The following is a 24,407-nucleotide window of genomic DNA, read 5'->3' as shown; positions in this document are numbered from 1 at the left end:
AGACTGCCAAAAGCTACAGAAAAAGAGAAGCAAATGGTCTGCAATTCACAGAAACAACTGACTCCAGGCAAAGAAACATGTATCTGCAGTCATCATATTGTGTTGACAACTCATCAAATAAATATTTACCATCTTATATTCTGCATAATTGGGTGTTTTTAAATAAACACTGACAAAAACTAACTATACAAGTTTTAGGGCTGGACGATATATATATATATATATATATATATATATATATATATATATATATATATATATATATATATATATATATATATATATATATATATATATATATTCATATATATATATATATATTCATATATATTGATATAAGTGATCACTCGGATTTAGACCTACTTATACTGTAGTTATACTGTACAAAGTGTTCACAGGCAAATTTGCTTTATGTATTTTCCCGGCGTCGAAATCAGACACATATAAATGTCAGGAAACACGATTCCTGGCTGCATGTCAAAATCCATGGATTAGGTTTCTGTGACATGTTATAAGGAACACTTTCGAGCCCAACCTTTAGTGTAATCGTTTGTTTTACTCCCTTTTTTGCAGTTTCCCCTGTTAAATCCACTCATGCAGCAGGTTCTTTTGCCACTTAGTCCAGCAGAGAGCGCGTTCCGGCGGGAAATTGACGTCAATGCATACCCTCTATACTTCATGCGAAATGGAAGAACAAACTGGTGTGACGGAATTTCAAACATAACCAAGGCAAAACTAAGTCAAAATAGCTTGTCAAAAGCGAACTTTTCCAGAAAACTTCCAAACTTCCACTCCAATTGGTAAACACCATTGGTCTGTGTTGGTTATTTAATAGGTAGTTGTGCTCTGAGGCCCCGCCTTCTTTAACTTGGAAATCTTCTCCGGTTCATTTCATCTGTTCAGTCAGTCGAGGTCAAACGCGAGTGAAAACAAGAAAAATAAAAAATGGAGAGCTACTTTATTGTAGAAATTAAAGCTGCTTGTTTTATTGCAAACAGTGGTATATAAATAAACGTAATGTGTCTTGGCTGAAGTGCCATATTACAGAGCTTGTGCAAACATATGCACATCACAATGATGCCTTCTTTACTGCTATTTTCTCACCACTATCATCTAAACGCCGCTCTAAGAAGCATGGGTGGTGTGGGGATGTTTCCTAACAGTATTCTGCTGCAAAGGTATTTCAAGCTTTTTTTTACCCCTAAACAAAGAATGAAAATGAACTTTGCCATGAGATATCAGGGCTTTATCTGCTTTAACTGGAAAAAAAAGAAAAGAAAAGAAAAAAAGCTACATAATTAGTACACCATGTTTTCTGTGTTTGTGGTCTTACTGTGAGTTCCTGTTTAATGCACTCGATGGTGGCTTCCAGAGCTCTGGTTCCTCTTGAAGCCTCATCCTCCACTGCCTTCACCGTTTTCAGTAAGGACGTTACATTAGTTACCATAACCTGAGGACAGAAACACACACACACACACACACACACACACACACTTTCATTTTAGATTCAAGAACACCACATTCTTTGTGAACATTAGTTGCACTTTCACAGAAAAACATCCGCTGACAAAATTCACTATTGCAAACTATTGCAAAAAGCCTTTGGAAAATAGCTATTTATACCCTAGAACTTTATTCTAATTTATTCTAATTAAAGGATCCAAGGTTAAATTAATTGAACCACCATTTCTTTGAATTCTAAAAATTAATGACTCCAAACTCATGCAGAACTATGCCATTATTAGAGCATGTAGTTCAATTTATAACATAGTAGTTGGACTAAGTGTGCAATGGGAAGTACAGTGGCTGATGAAGAAGAACACAGATTAATTTCCTCATTAATAATTAATCTGATTAATGGCACACACTGAAATGAGTTTCTCACCAGAACACTTCTATTGATATCTGAGTTAGGAGACATTTCCATCCCTGCGGCCAGATTTCTGAGGGACAACTGGGAGATTACAGTTTCAGAGACAAATATATAACAGCTAATTGTCTAGTTGAAGTGTTTCTAACCAGGTTCTGTGCTCTTGAGGTATGAAGGAAAATTTGCAAAAGGGAGAATAATATTCGTGTTAGGCAGAAACGAGGCGTGAGTGTTTTTACACAGTCCTACCTTGGCTGCACTCTTGAGCTGGTACATGGACGGGTCATCAGCAGCTTTTCCTGATGCACACTTGGTGGCACTAATGAGCTCAGCTAAAGCTTTAGCAACATCCTTCACTGCGTTGATCAACACCACCTACGAGGAGATTAATGATAATAACGTGCACATTCCAGGAAGATGACTTATGACTGGCTGCTGGTAAATCTAAGTGTTTGACTTCTCATCTGTCCTCGTCACTTTCCCCATGTCTCTCACCTGTGTTTCTGGGTCATCTGGGCCTATGCTGGCCGCTCCCAATTTCACCACATCTGTAAGTTGTGTGATGGTCTTGGCAGAAGACTGGGCGGCCTGGGCCAGCTTCTCTTGACTTGATGCTGCACCTGAAACAAGGTTCTTAGTGTCCTCCACCAGCGCTTTAGCTGTCTTCAGAATATTCTCCCTAAAAACAAAGAGAGAGAGAGAAGTGATAAAAGTTTGATTATAATGTTTATGTACATAAGAATGATTACATATGATAACATTGCTTATGCACACTTATTAGCATCTTTCTTGAATATGTTTTCTCTCCTGTGTTGTTTCATGTTTCTAGTATCCCTCCCCAGTCTCTTTCCTCTCACAGAATATAATACATTTAATATACAAATAAATTCAATACATTAAATAAATAACATTCAATTTATTAAAGTGAAAACGAAAAACAAAAATTCTGTCATCATTTACTCACCCTCAAGTTGTTCCAAACCTGTATGAATTTCTTTCTTTTGCTGAACACAAAAGATATTTTGAAAAATAAGGGTAACCAAACAGTTGATGGGTCCCACTGACTTCCATAGTATGGAGAAAAATAACTATAAAATAAAAAAATACTATGGAAGTCAGTGAACTGTTTGGTTACTGACATTATTCCAAATATCTTCTTTTGTGCTCAGCAGAACAAAAGAAATTCACACAGGTTTGGAACAACTTGAGGGTGAGCAAATGATGACGATTTTCATTTTTGGGTGAACTATGCCTTTAATAACTTTAACATATAAAATAACAAATTCAATATAAAATATATTCTATTTTTAATGTCCACTTATTTAATAATTTGATAAGAAGCTGTGTAATTAAGCGTGATATTGGTTAGTCACCTAGTAATAATTGCAAAATAAATACCTTCAAGATGATACAAGACCACCCTGTTGGCTTTATTTTGCAAGAATGACCGATGGAGATGTACCAAAGTTTCATCCATTTAAAAATTACACCCGAAAAAGGTCCGAATGTGTCCAAAATTTTTGGTTTCGCCCAACAATTTTTATTTCAGTGCATCACCAATGACTGCAGACTGTAAATTACCCAGTTGTATTATATATTTGTGTGATACCTGTGATCAGCGAAGGAGTCTGAATCATTCTCAGCATTGAGAGTACCAGCAGAAGCAAACATGATGGTGGTGTCCAGGTCAGCGATGATGCCTGATACAGCACTGGCTGCAGTGATACAGGCTTGAGTGCCCTTATTACCAGCTTGCAATGCAGACAGCACCATAGACACCTACAGAAAACATACACACAAATTAAAATCACTTCTACTATATGGACATTTCAACAGAGAACAACAAACTCTTTGACAGAAAATTGAAAGTAATACATCTGAATTTGCTTTGTGTCATACTGGTACCTTCTCAGTGACGGCTCGTGCACACTCAATAAGTTCTCTCTTTGTGAATGAGTCAGATGGACTGATCTGCAGCGCTCCAGCCTTCTGAACGAGCAGAATGCAGCCGTGGCCCAGTTCCTGCACACGCGTCTTTAACTGGAACCCGATCTAAAAATCACATGGGTCAGCGTGTGTGAGAGAAATACAAAGAGTGACCGACCGTGCATCTGTATGTCAATTACCTCCTCTGGTTCGGCAGTAGCAGCAGCTAGACGTCCTTGAACTGCAAGCTGACTGTAGTCTGCAGTAACCTGTGAGGCCAAACTGCCCAGATCCTCTGGAGCACTCACTGATTTAGTGATCTGAGGGAGAGAATGAAGGGATACACAAGTCTATGAACAAATGTTCATGAGAATTATTATATATACACAGTATATACATATATAAATACAGTATAAAACATTACATTTAGAAAATAAAAGTTGCTCACCATCTCCTGTGCACTGACAGCAATAGCTTTGGAGTATCTCACCATGGTGGTTTGATATTCCACAAATGAACCTTCTGGTTCTGGTGGAGTACCTTCACCCAACTACATGATCACAAGATCATTTAAACATATTACATGGCTGTTTTAAATATTTAAAACACTTCAAATACTTTTTATTTAAACGGTAATTATAAAGTATATTAAGGCTGTTTTTAATGCAGAAGTATGTGAGTTATTACCTTCCCCATGGCATCAGCAATCGAATCCACCATGCCACTGACCATGCCAACCTCACTAGCAGCTTCATTCAGGGTCAGCAAGAGGTCATCAACAGCTTCCCTCATTAACTGTGCAGCTTCTGCTATAGCATCATGGGTATGAGCCGCCTAAAGAAAAAAAAGATTTAATAAAACTGTTAAAAGATTGAAATTTTTTTTTTTCATATTTGAATAAACAGAGCATTTCCAAGAGGTTCCTCGCACCATCTGCGCTCAGGTCCTAATGAATGAGATGTACCTTAGGGTTTCCACCACCTTCCTTGGCAGCGTACAGCATTTGTAGAGCAGACTCAGCGAGAGTCTTGGTCTGATCCAGAAGGTTCATCTGCTGCTGATGATCGAAGGTTTTGGAGGCCATGCCCATAGAGGCTGAGACCAGAGGAGTGAAGTAACTGACCAACTGAGAGACCTGAGGAACAGAGAAAGGTTGGAGTTCATACTTATGGCATGCATTAGTTGAAAACTATATGAAAATTAATTTTAGACTGGGAAGGCTTCAACATTTTATTGACCTTATGTCCCAGCTGTGCTGCTTCTCCCTTTGCTGCTGTGGAAATCGGCTCAATCAGGTGACCCACCTCCTGAACAGATGATGTTAACTGCTCCTGCAAAGCCTGATACAATACAACGATGGTTAAGGACTCCTAGATGGAAAACTCACTTTTATTTCTTCTTTCATGGTTATACACACAAACAAAAAAAATACAGAGAGTAAAAAGGGAAATAAGATATATACTATAATATAAAGTATAGTGTTGTCAAAAATATCAATATTTCGATATGCATCAATACTGAAATATCTGAAACGGTTCTAATACTCCTTGCTGCAGTATCGATACACCGATACAAGCTGCGCGTTCTCACTCTCTTCTCTCCAATGGCAAACTGACACACACCCACCTCCTCTCACTCACTCATCTAATTCGCTCCGTTTGAATAGTGCTTGTATTGCACATAATTTTAGTAATTTGCGCAGGTTTGGCGCTCTCATAAAGCCACCTCTCAAACAGCTAGCGAGTAACAAATTAACTTATTTTCATCGCTTATTGCACTTAAACAGTCAAATACATTTAAAATTACATCAAAATGCCCATCTTGCCGAGTATTAAGGTAAATACAGTCAGTTTGGGAACGCATATAGTTGAGAGAAAAAAAATGCATGTTATGTAACAGTATATTGGATCCATGCATAAGATCTTAAGGGTGCCCTAGAATTAAAAATTGAATTTATATTGGCATAGTTAAATAACAAGAGTTCAGTACATGGAAATGACATACAGTGAGTCTCAAACACCATTGTTTCCTCCTTCTTATATAAATCTCATTTGTTTAAAAGACCTCCGAAGAACAGGTGAATCTCAACATAACACCGACTGTTATGTAACAGTCGGGGTGTACGCCCCAAATATTTGCATTTGCCAGCCCATGATTGAGGCATTACACAAGGGCAGGAAATCTGGATGTGCAGAGCTGAATCAACAGACTAGGTAAGCAAGCAAGAACAATAGCGAAAAATGGCAGATGGAGCGATAATAACTGACATGATCCATGATTACATGATATTTTTAGTGATATTTGTAAACTGTCTTTCTTGTTTTGTTAGCATGTTGCTAATGTACTGTTAAATGTGGTTAAAAGTTACCATCGTTTCTTACTGTATTCACGGAGACAAGAGCCGTCATTATTTTCATTTTTAAACACTTGCAGTCTGTATAATTCATAAACACAACTTCATTCTTTATAAATCTCTCCAACAGTGTAGCATTAGCCGTTAGCCACGGATCACAGCCTCAAATTCATTCAGAATCAAATGTAAACATCCAAATAAATACCATACTCACATAATCCGATGTATGCATGCAGCATGCATGCATGACGAACACTTTGTAAAGATCCATTTTGAGGGTTATATTAGCTGTGTAAACTTTGTTTATGCACTGTTTAAGGCAAGCACGAGCTCCGTGGGCGGGGAGCGTGAGCATTTAAAGGGGCCGCAACCTGAATCGGCGCATTTCTAATGATGCCCCAAAATAGGCAGTTAAAAAAATTTATAAAATATGGGGTATTTTGAGCTGAAACTTCACAGACACATTCAGGGGACACCTTAGACTTATATTACATCTTGTAAAAAAAAAAAAAAAAAAAAACATTCGATGGCAGCTTTAAAGTGACAGCAGCTCAATAAACCTGCTGCTGTCTGTCATGTTAATAATAAAAAAAAAGACAAAGAAAAATCACTCGCTGCTCTTGACTGAATAACTTTTGTAACTTTAATTGTAAACATTAATTTATTTAATTTTTACAATAAAAAACATACAGTGTTAATATATATATATCGGATTATTTATTTGGATGTTTACATTTGATTCTGAATGAGTTTGATAGTGCTCCGTGGCTAACGGCTAATGCTACACTGTTGGAGAGATTTATAAAGAATGAAGTTGTGTTTATGAATTATACAGACTGCAAGTGTTTAATAATGAAAATAACGAGTCTTGTCTCTGTGAATACAGTAAGAAACGATAGTAACTAACTACATTTAACAGTACATTAGCAACATGCTAACAAAACATTTAGAAAGACAGTTTACAAATATCACTAAAAATATCATGATATCATGGATCATGTCAGTTATTATTGCTCCATCTGCCATTTTTCACTATTGTTCTTGCTTGCTTACCTAGTCTGATGATTCAGCTGTGCACAGATCCAGACGTTAATACTGGCTGCCCTTGTCTAATGCCTTGAACATGGGCTGGCAATATGCAAATATTGGGCATATTAATGAGCCCGACTGTTACGCAACAGTCGGTGTTATATTGAGATTTGACTGTTCTTCGGAGGTCTTTTAAACAAATGAGATTTATATAAGAAGGAGGAAACAATGGTGTTTGAGACTCACTGTATGTCATTTCCATGTACTGAACTCTTTTTATTTATCTATGCCAAGGTAAATTCAATTTTTAATTCTAGGGCACCTTTTACTTCCTAGGGCACCTTTTAATTCTAGGGCACCTTCAAGTTATTACAACAAAATTACCAAAATTATCAAAAAATGATGAGATAAATTATCTGTATGGCAGTATATATGGCAGTTTTCCCTGTGGTATCAAAAATGGTATTGAATGGTATCGAATACCAATATTTTTCAAGGTATCATATCAAAGTTGGAAATTCCAGTGACGTATACCTCAGATGAAACTTCGTCTCTAGGAGGAAGATTCTGACTGACAGCTGCAAGAGAGGCCTGCTCAATATCTCGGATGCATTTATTGATATTATCAATAGCTGAGTCACATTCCTTCTGGCCTGGAGCTTTATCCCTGTAATACCAATCACAAGAACATAAATTATTTCAATCATTTTCTATTTTCCATGTCTCATACCAACAACAAAGGTGAGTATATTTGTGTTACCTGATAGCAGTGATGAGGCTCTTGATGGAGTCTGACACAGTGCGTGAATGGCTTGCCAGTAATGACCACGTGGGCGGATCTTTAGGGTTCATAACTAATGACCGTGCTGTCTTCAAAAGGTGGGTGGAGCTGTCAAGCATGGAGCGTGCTGATTGGATGATTGGCTCCTGTGCAGCAGAACCCTAAATTGTGAATATAAATTTATAAATATCATTAACAACAATTAAGACTCTATCGTGAATAACATTTCAATGAAGAAGAAACTTATACCTCTTTACTTATCTGCGCAGGCACACTAGCAAACTCTGGATTGGAAGCAAACGTGGTCAGATTGTCAACAGCTTCAATGAGCGGCGCTGTTGCAACACGACATTTCTCACGGTTTTCCTCTGAGAAATCCCCGTCTAATGCCTATGGTGGGAGAGGAGAGAGAAAATAAATGATGTTAGAAAGTAATCATTTGCTGTCATTGGAGTGGATAAAAGTTGGTTTAATTTATAAAGAGGAGTGGTTTAACCTTGATTGTTTTGACCAGGTTGGCGGTGCTGTTGGCCACTTCTTTGGCTGACTGCACAAAGTGTCGTTTAGCCACAGGGTTGGCAGTCTTAGAGGAAGCCAGTCGACAAGCATTACACAGCGCTGAGGTGTGCTTGGCAACAATGGTGGCAGCTGAGAGCACCTGCAACATGTATATATTAACATTTTGGCTTTAAAAGTGCAGATTAAGATGTTGCAGAAAGAAAAGTTTTGGGCTCAAGTCCAAACACTACATGCCCAAGATCTGACAGAACAAAGCTACCTGTGAAGGACTACTATCTGGGTCAACAAGATTTTGGCAAGCCATCTGGATTGCCTGATTAGCACGAGCGAACTGGATAGGATCCACTAAGCCTGGATGTCCAGCTTGGCTGTTGGGGTCAGACACACCCACTAGGTAAGAAGCCTAGAGAAAACCAAAAAACAAGTATGGTCAGCACATATAAAAAGTAAAAGTGTTCAGAGGTAAAATGGTTGAGAAAGAAAGAGACATTGAAGGGCAGAGCCTGCAGTTTCTTACCTGTCCAGCTGCTTCAGTCAGTCCACACAGAGCTTTAGAGGCTCCACCCACACAGTCTCCAAATGCTGGAACATCTCCCGTCTTACAATTATGAGAAATCCCGGCCATAGACTCACCAAGAATCTAACAGAAAGAGGGGGATTACAGATCAGTCATCATCTAGTGATGTGCATTAACATTTACCTGCATCAACAGGCTATGTGAATGTTTGCAGTTCAGCTTCTTGACAGAAATTTTGCCCATTTAGTATGTGAGATTCAACTGTATTTTGAAAGTGCTTATACTATTCACAATATGAAAACTTGATTTTGACTTTTGTAATAAATGCACAATATCGGTCAAAAGTCTGTACAATTTTTTAAATATTTTTGAATAAATTTTCTTTTGCTCATAAAGGCTGCATTTAATACAGTAAAAACACCAAGATTATGAAACATTTTTACAATCCAAAATAATTTTTACAATATAAAATAATCCATTTAAAATATATTTTAAAATGTAATTTATTTCTTTGACGACAAATCAGAAACATTTCTTATTCTCACTGTTGAAAACAGTTGTGCTGTTTAATGCTTTTGTGAAAACCATGATACATTCTTTGATGAATAAGAAGTTCAAAAGAACAGCATTTATTTAAAATAGTAAAGACATTTATAATGTTACAAAAAAATCTATTTCTTTAAAGAAAAATCTTACCGACCCCAAATTTTTGAACGGCAGTGTGCATTACAATAATAATACAATATTTGTAATATACAAAATCTGGCCAAAAAAGTCACTGTTTTGGATTTAAATAGGCAAATGTTTAAGAGTCCATGACTGGACCGTTATTGCAGTGATTATTATGTTTCTAGCATATTATATGTTTGGCAGCAGTTCTTCTAACCCTAACTGATGGAGTGTGTAGCTTTTCATTTCTTAACCCCCAGGTGCTCTTCGGTCATTTATGACTGAAAAATTTTCTGTTTTAAATTTTTAAAAATCGCTGCTATATCGGAATGGTACAAAACTTTTATGGCATTTAGACTGTGAACACACAAAAAAAATTGAGGACATGCTAAGTGGTCGTAAAAAAAATAGTCACACTTGTGTTCTTCGGTCAAAAATGACCGACCATAGGAAATGAATGGGAAATTGACAAAAACACAAAAATTCAATTAATTTTTGTCTGTACAATCTACAAATCGGCCACAATTCTGAAAAAAAGTACACAGCAGAAAAGGGGTGACACTCTAAAACGTCAAGAGTGTGATTTAGACACACCCACTCACACACGAGCGCACACACACACACACACACACACACCCTATAAACCACTGTCTGTAACACAGAGAAAAGTTTTAATATTAAGTGAAATCCATTCAATAATTCAGTAATAATGCAGGAAAAGCTCACAGCTTTGAATTAGTGACACTCTAAAACATCAAGAGTGGAATAAACACCCATTCTCATGCACACACACACAAACGCACACATGATATCCCTTTGGTACAATATAAAATAATAAAAAAATCTTCGTTTTGAATATTTAAAAAACTGTAACTTCATCAGAATGGGTTGAAACTTGGTGACATTTATGTCAATTGGTCTGCGCACACAGAAAAAAATTAAGGGCACGATTGGAAAAGTCTAAGTGGTCGTAAAAACTTTGGTCAAAAATTTTGTTCTTCGGATCAAAAATGACCAACCATAGGAAATGAATAGGAAATTGCCAAAAACACAAAAATTCAAAGAATTTTGTTGTGTACAATCTACAAATCTTGACAAAAATTGATGCACCTCTTGATGGAAATCACATCACAACATTTCTGATGAATCTTGACATTGTCATTAACATTTAGAACAGTGACAAGTGACAAGTTTCTTTGTAATATAAATATTTGTAATAAAAATCTGGATTGTATTACAAGTAAATAATCATGTTGCTGTTACCTTAGAGTTCTCCATGACACTTTCAATGCAGTCAAAGTAGGAGAGATCACTGACTGGCTCATTCGGGTTATCCAGCAGTCCCCTAACAGCCTGTAACCCACAAAAAGAGACAATATCACATTTTTTCAATAGTAAGACAAATTTCTTAGTACTGTGCATTGTTTATTTATATAATACCTCAAGCTCTCTTAATGCATTGTCACATTCCCTCTGTCCTGGGGCATTCTGGGTACACAGGGTAATCAGCTGATTGATACTGTCAGTCACCGATCTGAATGAACATCCAGGGGAGTGAGGTTAAAAATAGAAACAAGAGCATACATAAAACACAAATGCATAAGCATGTAAAGTACCTGGCAGCAGCAGCGAGCAGGTTCTTTGCATTTCCTGCTCCAGGGTCCACAGATAAAGACTTGGCAGCCAACAGCAGCTTACTGGAGGCCATTGAGATGTTCTTTAAATTCCCAATCACCTGAATCTGATCATCCTTACCCTAAACAAGCAAGAATTACTTATTATTTCAGGAAAAGGAAGACCTATCCACCTTCTAATGTTCTGTCCTGCTCCATACCTGGGTATGGCCAGCCATCTCAATGCCAGCATCCAGAAACTCATCAAAGTCCTCACTGAACTTTCCAGAAGCATCCGCAAGCTGGCTAGTGGTCCCTCTGGAGGCATGGACCACATCACCTGCAGACTGGTTCAGATCAGCTGCAGTCTGGTTCAGGTCACTCTGAGCCTCCTGGAAGGTCTTACTGCAGGGAGGGAGCTGCAAAAAATAAAAAAATAAAAAATTACTCCAGAGACACATTAGGTCTGCGTACATTTAACCCTTTCCTCGCCATTGACAGAATTTTGTCATTTATGAGTCATGACAGGAATATTCAGGCTTTCTGTATTTTTACTGTTATACGGTAGGAGGCACTATTATGCAACTTCTGAAAGAGTAGAGACTCTTCTGATCAAAATAGGCAAAAAAGGAACAGAAACAAGTAATAAAAACATTGCTTATGTATGTTGTAGTCTTTGGGGGAAAAAAAACAAAACACGATTTTCTCAGCTTTTTGTTCAAAATGTTGCTTTGTTGATTTTTTTAAACTTACCCACATTCAAGTGTTGAAAAAAAAAAAAAAAAAAAAAGTGCATGCAAAAGTGCATGAAGCTAGAATAAAATATTGAAAAGTTTTGTTTGTTTGTTTGTTTAAGAGCAGAGGCTCTGTTCTTTCTTTTGATATACTGCATGTTCAGATATTTATACAAAAAAATATTCTGGGGGCCATGAAATTGTGGAAATTATCAAAAACGCTGGCGATGGCTGGCAACTTGTTAAAAAAAAAAAAAAAAAACACTGGCAGGGAAAGAGTTAATAATTTCATGCCCTATGTTGAGGGTAGTGAGAGAATATTAAAGGGATATTGCACCCAAAAATGAAAATTTGATGTTTATCTGCTTACCCCCAGCACATCCAAGATGTAGGTGACTTTGTTTCTTCAGTAGAACACAAATTATGATTTTTAACTGCAACCGCTGCCGTCTGTCAGTCTTATAATGCGAGTGAATGGGAACACAATCAATAAGAGTCGAAAAAACTTGCACAGACAAATCCAAATTAAACCCTGCGGCTCGTGACGGCACATTGATGTCCTAAGACACGAAACGATCGGTTTGTGCGAGAAACCGAACAGTATTTATATCATTTTTTACCTCTAAAACACCACTATGTCCAACTGCGTTCAGCACTCGTTTAGTGAGGTCTGATTGCGCTCTGACAGCGGAAGTGATGTCTGACACTCATTGAAGTATAAGCGCGAGACATCACTGCCGTTGTCAGAGCGCGATCAGACCTCACTAACCGAGTGCTGAGCGCAGTTGGACATAGGTGTTTTAGAGGTAAAAAAAATGATATAAATACTGTTCGGTTTCTCGCACAAACCGATCGTTTTGTGTCTTAGGACATCAATGTGCCGTCACGAGCCGCAGGGTTTAATTTGGATTTGTCTGTGCAAGTTTTTTCGACTCTTATTGATCAAGTTCCCATTCACTCATATTATAAGACTGACAGATGGCAACTGTTGGAGTTAAAAAAAATCATCATTTGTGTTCTACTGAAGAAACAAAGTCACCTACATCTTGGATGCGCTGGGGGTAAGCAGATAAACATCAAATTTTCATTTTTGGGTGAACTATCCCTTTAAGGAACAGAGCAATCTTCAAAGCTACAGTATTTTTGAAGCATTTGTGGTCACAACAATAAATAAATAAATAAATAAAATAAAATGTAAAGAATTCTATTTGTTACTCACCGTCTCTACAAGTAGTTTTTTGCTGGCTTCTCCGATGCTTTTCAGAGCCATATCAACATCTTTTTGCCCAGGTAAACAGTTCACACATGCGTTTAGTGAGTGAGACACAGCCTTTGCTACCTAATTCATAAAACAGAGACAAACACAACAATAAAGTCAGTAAAATACACAGTTACACTTTTGCTCAAGCATCTTTACTACTTCAGTTTACTCATGAAATCCAGCACTGCTTATATTGTTTGCTCCTAAATGATACATTGTGTGTGTATTTCCTAATTTCTTAGTTAATTTAATGGATATCTGATAAATGATTAAATATCTTATTTTGTATTTTTCACATTATATTTACATCTCTTCCCCCTCACCTGTGCTAGCCTCTGTTGTATCTCTGCATCACCAGGAGCAACCAGCGCCTCCTTGGCTTCAGAAATCAATTTAGCTGACCCTTCCATAACCTCACGAGCAGAATCCAACATGGCTGCGGCTCCAGCAGGGTCTGATGTGGTGGCAGCAACACCCCTCGCAGCCTGTGATAATGTCTTGAGAGCCTGGGCAGTTTCGCTAGCAGCAACACCTGTGAACACATACAATTCATATGTTTGGGAGTGTATATAGATATATAGGTGTGTGTGTGTGTAACGAGAATGTATTTTTGTTTGGATTTACTTTACAACAAAACATCCCCAGGAAGTTATCTTAATTTGACAAAACCTCGCTTTGGGAACATCCTCAAATATAAATAAAAAAATATAAGGTTACACTTTATTTTAAGGTGACATTGTTACAGTGTAATTACACAAATAAGTACTTAGTAATATTAATTAACAACATGTGCTTACTATAGAGTTAAGTTTAGCATTAGGGTTTGGTTAGTATGTCATGAGAGTGGGCACATTACCTGTGTAATGCTCATTTCCCTGTGCTGCACAGGTAAGGAGTTGGGCCATTGATGAACCAACAGCCTTAGATGTACCACCCAGATCCTGAGTGCATTTTTCCAACTAATACAAACAAATTACAATTTGCATAATTCACATAATCAATTTGTCTGTGCTGAGAAGATATCTTATTTCAAGTGTAAAAGAATCATAGTATAACTGATACTAAATGTGGCACAACTCACTGATTCCCCAGGTAATGGTTTCAGCTGTCCTTCAGAAGCAGCCATTTTTGCATCCTGGAGTTCATTCTTAAGCGTCTGCACTGCTATGAGGGCAGAGTCTATTTCCATGGGGCCGCACGCTTCATGAGCCTAGATATCACATGACAGGATTTCAATAATGGACAGTTCACCCAAAAATGAAAATTCTGTCATCATTTACTCACCCTGATGTCATTCCAAACATCAATGCATTTCTTTGTTCTGCAGAACTAAAAAAAGATATTTTGAAGAATTTCGGTACCTAAACTGTGGTTATCAACATTATTCAAATATCTTCTTTTATTTTCCACAGAAGAAAGTCAGTCATCAAGGTTTGAAACAACATGACAGAATTTTAATTTGCATATTGCTTTAGTACTTAAAGGGTTAATTCACCCAAAAATGAAAATTCTGTCATTAATTACTCACCCTCACGTCATTCCAAACCCGTAAGACCTTCGTTCATCTTCAGAACACAAATTAAGATATATTTGATGAAATCCAAGAGCTCTCTGACTCCTCAATAGACAGCAATTTAACTATCACTTTCAAGGCCCAGAAAGGTACTAAAGACATTGTTAAAATAGTACTACAGTACTATAGACTACAGTGGTTCAACCTTAATGTTATGAAATGACGATAATACTTTGTGTGCGCAAAAGCAAAACAAAAATAACTAATTTATTCAACAATTTCCTGCTGACGCAGGAGCCGGCCAATACTGAGCCAGCGTTCTGACGTAGAACCCGGAAGTGCTGAATGTAAACAGCATAGGAGAATGACACAAAAGAGAATAAATTGTTGAATAAAGTCATTAATTTTTCATGTGGACTATTTTAACAATGTCTTTAAAGGTGCCCTAGATTCAAAAATTGAATTTACCTCGGCATAGTTGAATAACAAGAGTTCAGTACATGGAAATGACATACAGTGAGTTTCAAACTCCATTGTTTCCTCCTTCTTATATAAATCTCATTTGTTTAAACAACCTCCGAAGAACAGGCGAATCTCAACATAACACTGACTGTTACGTAACAGTCGGGATCATTAATATGTACGCCCCCAATATTTGCATATGCCAGCTCATGTTCAAGGCATTACACAAGGGCAGCCAGTATTAACGTCTGGATCTGTGCACAGCTGAATCATCAGACTAGGTAAGCAAGCAAGAACAATAGTGAAAAATGGCAGATGGAGCAATAATAACTGACATGATCATTGATATCATGATATTTTTAGTGATGTTTGTAAATTGTCTTTCTAAATGTTTCGTTAACATGTTGCTAATGTACTGTTAAATGTGGTTAAAGTTACCATCGTTTCTTACTGTATTCACAGAGACAAGACTGTTGTTATTTTCATTTTTTTTAAAGACTTGCAGTCTGTATAATGCACAAACACAACTTCATTCTTTATAAATCTCTCCAACAGTGTGTAATGTTAGCTTTAGCCACGAAGCACAGCATCAAACTCATTCAGAATCATTTTGAGGGTTATATTAGCTGTGTGAACTTTGTTTATGGTGTTTAAGGCAAGCGCAAGCTCTTAGGGCGTGGAGCACGAGACTTAAAGGGGCCGCGTACCCTGAATCGGTGCATTTATAATGATAGGCAGTTAAAAAAAATTAATAAAAAAAAAAAAACTATGGGGTATTTTGAGCTGAAACTTCACAGACACATTCAGGGGACACTTAAGGCTTATATTACATCTTTTGAAAACATGTTCTTCGGCACCTTTAATACCTTTCTGGGCCTTGAAAGTGGTAGTTAAATTGCTGTCTATGGACGAGTCATATACCTCTCAGATTTCATCAAAAATATCTTAATTTGTGTTCCGAAGATGAACGAAGATCTTACGGGTTTGGAATGACATGAGGGTGAGTAATTAATGACAGAATTTTCATTTTTGTGTGAACTAACCCTTTAAAATATGTGGATCTTATGGTGTGTTCCTTTTGTAATCGGAAGTCAGAAATTCCAAGTTCCCAGTAGGAACTTTTAAATGGAATTTCATGGAGCCCCTCAAGTTGGGGTTCCAACTCTGGAACTCAAAGGAACTGCAACAACCATGCACGTCAGAATCCAATATGGCTGCTTGGCACATCAACAGTAGTGAAGCAGTAGTAATATATTATTTATTAGCACTTCTTTATGCATGTGTCTCAATAAACTCAGTGGTGCACACAATACCATCCAATCTCTATCAGTGGACATGATACTTCGGCATTATCTGGGCAAAATACCGCAATTTTATGTGCATTTATTCTGAAAGAGCAAGCACAACAAAAGCTTGCCTGGACACATCCGTCTTGGCAGCATTTTACTCATTAAATACATGTATGGAGAAGACAGATTAAGTACCGTCTGTGCTGCAGTCCGGAGTTCAGCCAGGCTGGTGGCCAGATTCTTTGCACACTGCCCAAGCTGCATGGCTGCTGCCTGATCTGTCACAGTTGGCACAGAGGACTTCGCTGAAGACACCATCTTACTTCCAGGCTGGAAAACAAAGACATGGAATTAAACATTTTAGTATTGAAGGAGAACTTTTAAAAGAGCACTTTCAAAGGAGTGTAATGTTATCTGATGAATGACAGGTGATTAGTATCAGTGAAAGGGTAGATGGTTACCTGAAGAAAGTTCTGGCTGGCAATGATAAGGGCAAGCTGGGCACTACCATCCTCTGGCTGACCCTGACTGCCCCTTACTCCCTGCACCAGCTGGGGAATATGGTCAGCTACAGCCTAACACACATTATCATATAGAGAACACAGTGGTATAAATGGAGGCCTTTCATTAACAACACTTTCGATATTCGCAAACAAATACTTATACAAACCCTGCAGCTCTGAACAAGTTGTTGGTGGGCAGCAGTGTTCTTGTTAGAGGCTGCTGCATTCTGGGATGCTGCAATAGTTTGAGTGGCAGCTGCAGCAGCTTGTTTAGCAGCATTCTGGAAAGACAGAAAGCAGACACATAGTTCAGAGTTTCATTAAACCAGTTGGATTTACGTCAAATATCTACTCCCTTGCGTAGATCACACGTAATCCTGTTTAAATCTCAATCATATCCATCAGTCACTGACCTCCAGTCTTGTTATGAGTTTTTTCTTGATGGCGTTCTGTGCAGCCGCGTTGGTGGCCACACGCAGCCCCTCTGCAGCCTCCCGCAGCTTCTGCTGCTGGTCTTCATTCTCGGGGTATGCAGCAGCTCCCTAAACACACGCACACAGATGTGTAAACCAAAGATGCACAAAATAACTTGAGGGAAATGCTAGATTAGTGCAGAAAATAATGTCTGTGATTAATGCATCTCCTTAATTGGCATTTTAAAAATTAAAGTATTTGGTGTAACAATGTAAACGTCTTAACTGTCACTTTTGATAAATTTAAAGCATCCTGAAAATAAGTATTCATTTCTTTCAAAACAGAAGAAAAAAAAAAATCTTACCGTCTCCACAGTACGTCTGAACAGTAGTGTACTGTAAATTAATCTAACTCTAATCCAAAATAAAACATAAACTTAGATGTAAACTAAAATCAAATTTTTTTTTAACTATTGTTTTTATTGAAAAAATACATTTTACTTAAATGTCATTGAACTAATATGTTTCTAATGCAAGCCAAAGTTTGTTAAACCCACCTTTGCAGCCTCGACCATTCGAGCAGTGGCATCTGCAAGCAGTTTGGCAGCCGCAAGAAGCTTCTTGGAGTTGTTCACATCCACCTCCACCTCAGCATCTGATCTCATGGCATTCACCAGGTCAGATGTCGCCTGGGCAAGAACCCGTGCCTGTCGGACCATCTCACCTACGGAACACGTTGGTAAATCTTTACTATTACACAGCCTAGAAGAACTAAGCAAATAAAATACACAAGGTAGACTACTGTTCAAAAGTGTGGAATCAGTAAGGTTGTTTTTTATTTTTATTTATTTATTTATTTTTTAAAGAAATCAATAGTCTTACTCAGCAAGGATGCATTAAATTGATTAAAAGTGAAAGTAAATACTTTTATAAAGTTTTTTTTCCCATTTTTATTAAAAAATGCTGTTCTTTTAAACTTTCAATTAAATTGAAGAAAAAAAAAAATGTATCAGGGTTTCCAAAAAAATATTAAAGGTGCCCTAGAACGTCCTTTTACAAGATAAGTCTAAGGTGTCCCCTGAATGTGTCTGTGAAGTTTCAGCTCAAAATACCACATAGATTTTTTTAAAATTCATTTTTTAACTGCCTATTTTGGGGCATCATTAACTATGCACCGATATATAGGTTACGGCCCCTTTAATTCACGTGCTCCCCCGCCCCTGGAGCTTGCGCTTGCCTTGAACAGCATAAACACAGTTCACACAGCTAATATAACCCTCAAAATGGATCTTTACAAAGTGTTCGTCATGCAGCATGTCTAATCGCGTAAGTAGGTAAATTCTATTTAATTCTAGGGCACCTTTAAGCCACACAACTGCTTTCAATATTGATAATACGGAATCTTGAGCACCAAATCAGCATATTAGAAAGATTTTTGAAAGATCATGTGACTCTGAAGACTGGAGTAATGGCTGATGAAAACTCAGCTTTGCCACCACATGAATGAATTACATTTTAAAATATATAAAAATTTAAAACAGTTATTTTACATTGTAATAATTTCAAGAGACTTTCCAAAAAAATAAAAAAATCTTGCAAACCCAAAACTTTTGAACAGTGGTCCTAGAAGAAAAAAAAAGGTAACACTTTAATATGGGGAACAATTCTCACTTTTAACTAGTTGCTTATTAGCTTGCATACAGGCTGTTTATTAGTACTTATAAAGCACATATTAAAGGTCCCATTTTTCGTGTTTTTTTGAAGCTTTGATTGTGTTTATAGTGTGCAATATAACATGTGTTCATGTTTCGCGTGTAAAAAAAACACAGTATTTTTCACATAATTTACTTATCTGTATACCGCTGTTTCCACTGTCATAAAAACGGGCTGATGACTTCCTTGTTCTATGAAGTCCCTCCTTCAGAAATACGTAACGAGTTCTGATTGTGCCAGCGGTTCCTGTGTTGTGATTCGACAGCAGCTTAGCGCTCCTTGCCCGGAAAGGTCACGCCTCTTACCATAACGTGGAGATGCACGCGCTCAGTGTTATTGTAAACATGTCTTTAATTTTACCCTATCAATTTGAGCCGGAATCAGACCCGGTGATTGGACTGCGGGATGAAAATAACAGCGTTTCGACGACATGGCGACAAACACACTCTACAAACGCAACTCTTGTGTATTCCTGTAGGCGGAGGTTAGTCAAAAAACTGTTTTAGTGACGTCATTAAAGAAGGAAGTAGAGGGATGTAGTCCAAACTGGCCGTTCGATGTAGGCGACTTCTGTTAAATAAAATCTCTCGCTTGGCATTGAACTTTGAGCTTTAAAATTTTAAAGATTTTATTTATACTCTAACAACAACATTACACACTAACTAAAGTTTGAAACATGGGATCACGAAGAACGGGACCTTTAATGCCTTATTCTGCATGACCATATTCTACATCCTTAAATCCTACCCCAACCTAAACTTAAACGCTACAACAACTACCTTACTAACTATTAATAAGCAGTAAATTATGAGTTTATTGAGGCAAAAGTTGTAGTTGAGGCAATAGTGAATGTGTTCCCCATACCAAAGTGTTACCAAAAAATCTATACCAAAATCTATTTAAAATACATTTATTTCATACTAAGTATACTTCAAATCCTTTAACATATTTATTGACATATCACTTAATACTTACTGATTTAAAATTATAATTAAACTTTATTTGGAGTATTTCTTTATTGCACTATGCACATTTCTTAATATTATGCCTAAAAAGTGTTTTTTAATATCACTATTAATATAGATTATATGACCTCTATATAATATCAATCTTTAAATGCAAGATATTTAAAGTGTACCTAAAGTATACTTGGAATAGTTCCATTTTAACATAATCAAATATACTTAAGTATAACTTTAGTTGGACCTAAGCACTACTTCCCCACAATTAAAGTGCATTAAGTACAAAATTAGTTGTTCCAATTTAGCAGATGTTAAGTATACCAGTTTAGTATACTTGCAAGGTATTTTTATTTAGCACATAAATATGTACATGTATTTGCAGTATACTTAGCACAAAATAAATGTATTTCAAATACATTTTAGTATTTTTTTTTTCATTAGGGGGTGTATATGATATATTAATTTTACCAGCATCACCCATGGAGCTGAAAATACTCTCCGTAACCGTCATTATGGTGTCCGTGGCCTGGTCGTAGCGTCCGATGGGCTCCCCGCGAGTGGCGTAGTTCCTCACATGTGTGAGTAGGTCACTAAGAGCCTGTGTGACGATACCAGCTGCTGCGCTGACGGCCTTGAGAAGCTCTCCATCACTGGTAGCTGACAGGCAGGCCTTCACACAACCTTCTACTGAACGATCCACCAGCTTCCCTGCTTCAATCAGCTGCTCTTGACACACAGGGGAGCTGATAGTGGGGCTCACAACCTGATACACAAATACATGAACAAAAAAATTTGTTCATTTATTCATAGTTTTTATTTCTTTTAATCTGGATTAAATGCATATGTAGGTGAACTCCACCTTGGCACAGGCCACTAGTTGTGAAGTGGAGAGGGCACACTGGGTCGCAGCTGCAATAACCCTGTTCTGCAGGACGCTGTCTTCAGAAAACTGTGCCACGTTTTTGGCTTTCAGAACCATCATGGCTGCTGCATTAGCCACAGCTTTAGCTAGGTTCATCAGTACATCCTGAAGCACATGCACAAATACAGTTTCAGGATAATAAACACATAAAATACAGATGTCTTATGAAATACATGATGTACACTTGTGTACCTGGAAGCGCTCGTCCGTTTCATTCTCTCCAATCTGTCTAAGCAGATCTCCACTGGCTTGACCGATGCTGCCAGCTGCAGTCAGAACTGTCTGTCGTGGCTGCATGAGAAAACACGTGCAAACACACAATTAAACATAGCCCTGCAAGGGCAGACGAATTGGTCAAATCTGTCAAAAAGACATTCATTCTTGTATAAAGTAAGGTATAAAAAGGTTTATTGTGTTTCCTTTTAGAAATATTACCATAGAAAAGATGAAAATATTACATAAATATATTTATTTTTGTGTATCTCAAGACGAAGCCATTCAGAAATGGCATACATCTGCATATAATGTTTGGAAAGAAAAAAAAAAACTTTGGGATTGACTGAAAATGTACAGCATAGTCCATCAAAATGAGAAATGGAGATTATTTGCAGGACATCCTTTGCTCGCACCTCTCCTGATGTAGGCTCCACAGCTTTAAGCAGGTCAGACACAGCTCCAGTGAGGGTCCTGGCAGCCCTCATGAGGTCATGCCCACTGCCCACCTCATCCTCCATCAAAGCTGCCAGCAGCTTCACACCTTTTGACATCTCGGTCAGATTAGAGGAGATGGTAGTAATTGCACAGCCTACTGCTGTATAATCTGTGTCTGTTGGATCACCTGGGAAATGGAATAGGAAACTGAATATGAGCTATCAAAATGTAAAGAGTAAAGCTTTTTATTTTGAGGAACCTGTCAAGTTTTTCATTTGTATTTACAGTAAAGCTGTATAATAAGTGTTGTGAAACATCTTACTAATTTAATCAGTTTTAATATAGCTAAGGCTTTACCAGCAGTAAGATTAACCACAGAGGCAGTTCCAGCTGTAATGGCGTCCACCTGAGAGTGAATATCATGCTTGGACTCATCCATCTTGTTCTGAATCCACATTTTAGAAGCCTGAAATAAATAAAAAATACAGTTAAATAAATAAATAAAAAATAATAAAAATAATTGTATTTTTTAAATTATTCTTTAAGTAAAAAATAAAATGGTAATAGGTACAAGAGAGTATGTGTGATGTTGTGTGCAAGATGTGTGCATTTTTTCATTATCTCAACACAAATAAAATTTTCTTTAAAAAAAAAAAAAAAAAAAAAAAAAATAGGAAATAGGTACAGGTATAGGTACATATACACATATATATATATATATATATATATATATATATATATATATATATATATATATATATATATATATATATATATATATATATATATATATATATATATATATATATATATATATATATATATATGCGCGCATGCATTTCCTCACCATATCATCAAAAATTAATAAATAATTTTTAGGGTTAGGGTTAAAAATAAAATAAATAAATATATATATATAATAAATAAATAAAATGTTGATAACAGGAGAATAAATATGAAGTGTCATGTATGCATTTCCTCACCATATCATTAAAAATTAATAATTTTTAGGGTTAGGGTTAAAAATAAAATAAATAAATATATATATATATATATAATAAATAAATAAAATGTTGATAACAGGAGAATAAATATGAAGTGTCATGTATGCATTTCCTCACCATATCATTAAAAATTAATAAATTTTTAAGGTTAGGGTTAAAAATAAAATAAAATAAAATAAAATAAAATAAAATAAAATAAAATAACGAAATAAAATTTAAAAATAACAGGAGACTAAATGTGAAGTGTCACGTATGCATTTTCTCACCACATCAAAAAACAAACAAACAAACAAACAAACAAACAAACAAACAAACAAACAAACAAACCAATTAATACCAAAAACAAAACAAAACAAAACAAAACAAAACAAAACAAAACAAAACAAAATAAAATAAAATAAAATAAAATAAAATAAAATAAAATAAAATAAAATAAAATAAAATAAAATAAAATAAAATAAAATAAAATAAAATAAAATAAAATAAAATAAAATAAAATAAAATAAAATAAAATAAAATAAAATAAAATAAAACAAAATAAAATAAAATAAAATAAAATAAAATAAAATAAAATAAAATAAAACAAAACAAAACAAAACATTTTGGTAACAGGAGAGTAAATGTAAAGTGTCATATATGCCTTTTCTAACCATATCAAAAAAATAAATAAAATGAAATAAAATAAAATAAAATAAAATACCAAAAAAATAAAATAAAAAAAAACAAAACACAAAACAAAACACAAAACAAAACACAAAACAAAACACAAAACAAAACAAACAAAAAAAAAAAAAAAAAAAAACAAAAAAAAAACAAAACAAAACAAAACAAAAAACAAAACAAAACATTTTGGTAACAGGAGAGTAAATGTGAAGTGTCACGTATGCATTTTCTCACCATATCAAAAAAAAAAAAAAAAAAAAGACATTTATAAAATAAAATTAAATAAAATATGTTGGTAACAGCAGAGTAAACGTGAAGCGTCATGCATGTATTTTCTCACCATATCATCTCCAAGTGGTGGCAGCTCTTGCACCTCCTCCAGGTCCTCCTGTGCCTGCTGCACCGCTTGCATACTGGTGTTAATAGTTCCCACGAGAGCCTGCTGGGCTGCACTCTGATCACCAAATTAAGGATGGCAATAATTACACAATTATCCACTAATATAAACTATGACAGCCGTAAACTGATGATCAGCCAATTTTTTTTATGAAGGGGCTGATGCGGATATCTAGACAGCAAGGTGGCCTATAGCCAATATGAGGTTAAATAATGGACAATTAATTAACTTTGTTGATTAAATGCTCCATGAACGTGAGCATTTTTTATATGGGGACTCACCAGTGGTGGCATATGCCCAAGATGCATCTGTCCAGTGGTGATCTGTTGTTGTGGAGAGGGCATGGTACCCATGTTCAGCGTTTCTGGGCCGACAGAACCCGACCTCAAGATCCCAGGCAATGCCACCGAACCATGCTCTACCCGTCCAACACGATTAAACTGCTGCTGCAATATAGTAGATCTGTGAACGAGAGAAAGGAAAAAAGATAAATGAAATGAAGCCTAAAGGCAAAAGAACATTTTTCGTTTTTGTGTTTGTACTTCAGCATTCAGGGGTTATTCAAGAAGAGAAGACACCGGCACTCTTTGAAAACAGGCTGAATATATTACTGTGTGTGGAACAGGTAACCTCAGCTCAATCT

General features: G+C 36.4%; 1 protein-coding gene across 2 annotated transcripts in view; it reads right to left on the bottom strand.

Moving 5' to 3' along the window:
- Positions 1–24,407, bottom strand: part of tln2a (talin 2a) — a 68,347-nt gene that overhangs the window by 9,908 nt on the left and 34,032 nt on the right. For both annotated transcript variants that reach the window (XM_048184285.1, XM_048184286.1), the window contains exons 14-49: positions 24,046–24,226; positions 23,708–23,821; positions 22,058–22,166; positions 21,679–21,887; positions 21,242–21,340; positions 20,987–21,154; positions 20,596–20,890; positions 18,010–18,176; positions 17,453–17,581; positions 17,207–17,320; positions 16,998–17,111; positions 16,732–16,866; positions 14,354–14,482; positions 14,129–14,231; positions 13,596–13,804; positions 13,231–13,350; positions 11,499–11,696; positions 11,281–11,420; positions 11,105–11,198; positions 10,928–11,017; positions 8,996–9,118; positions 8,738–8,881; positions 8,456–8,617; positions 8,209–8,349; positions 7,939–8,120; positions 7,713–7,845; positions 5,035–5,136; positions 4,761–4,931; positions 4,484–4,630; positions 4,245–4,346; positions 3,997–4,116; positions 3,776–3,922; positions 3,480–3,649; positions 2,366–2,549; positions 2,120–2,245; positions 1,334–1,450 (exon numbers count right to left, since the gene is read on the bottom strand). In XM_048184285.1, coding sequence (XP_048040242.1) covers positions 1,334–1,450; positions 2,120–2,245; positions 2,366–2,549; positions 3,480–3,649; positions 3,776–3,922; positions 3,997–4,116; positions 4,245–4,346; positions 4,484–4,630; positions 4,761–4,931; positions 5,035–5,136; positions 7,713–7,845; positions 7,939–8,120; positions 8,209–8,349; positions 8,456–8,617; positions 8,738–8,881; positions 8,996–9,118; positions 10,928–11,017; positions 11,105–11,198; positions 11,281–11,420; positions 11,499–11,696; positions 13,231–13,350; positions 13,596–13,804; positions 14,129–14,231; positions 14,354–14,482; positions 16,732–16,866; positions 16,998–17,111; positions 17,207–17,320; positions 17,453–17,581; positions 18,010–18,176; positions 20,596–20,890; positions 20,987–21,154; positions 21,242–21,340; positions 21,679–21,887; positions 22,058–22,166; positions 23,708–23,821; positions 24,046–24,226 — 5,188 coding nt within the window. The remainder of the gene's footprint in view (positions 1–1,333; positions 1,451–2,119; positions 2,246–2,365; positions 2,550–3,479; positions 3,650–3,775; positions 3,923–3,996; positions 4,117–4,244; positions 4,347–4,483; positions 4,631–4,760; positions 4,932–5,034; positions 5,137–7,712; positions 7,846–7,938; positions 8,121–8,208; positions 8,350–8,455; positions 8,618–8,737; positions 8,882–8,995; positions 9,119–10,927; positions 11,018–11,104; positions 11,199–11,280; positions 11,421–11,498; positions 11,697–13,230; positions 13,351–13,595; positions 13,805–14,128; positions 14,232–14,353; positions 14,483–16,731; positions 16,867–16,997; positions 17,112–17,206; positions 17,321–17,452; positions 17,582–18,009; positions 18,177–20,595; positions 20,891–20,986; positions 21,155–21,241; positions 21,341–21,678; positions 21,888–22,057; positions 22,167–23,707; positions 23,822–24,045; positions 24,227–24,407) is intronic.

Source organism: Megalobrama amblycephala, linkage group LG3 (assembly GCF_018812025.1).
Source record: "Megalobrama amblycephala isolate DHTTF-2021 linkage group LG3, ASM1881202v1, whole genome shotgun sequence".
In the NCBI taxonomy this organism is placed as follows: domain Eukaryota; kingdom Metazoa; phylum Chordata; class Actinopteri; order Cypriniformes; family Xenocyprididae; genus Megalobrama; species Megalobrama amblycephala.
Note: the sequence above shows the minus strand (reverse complement) of the source record. Positions and strands in the feature narration are given on the sequence as shown.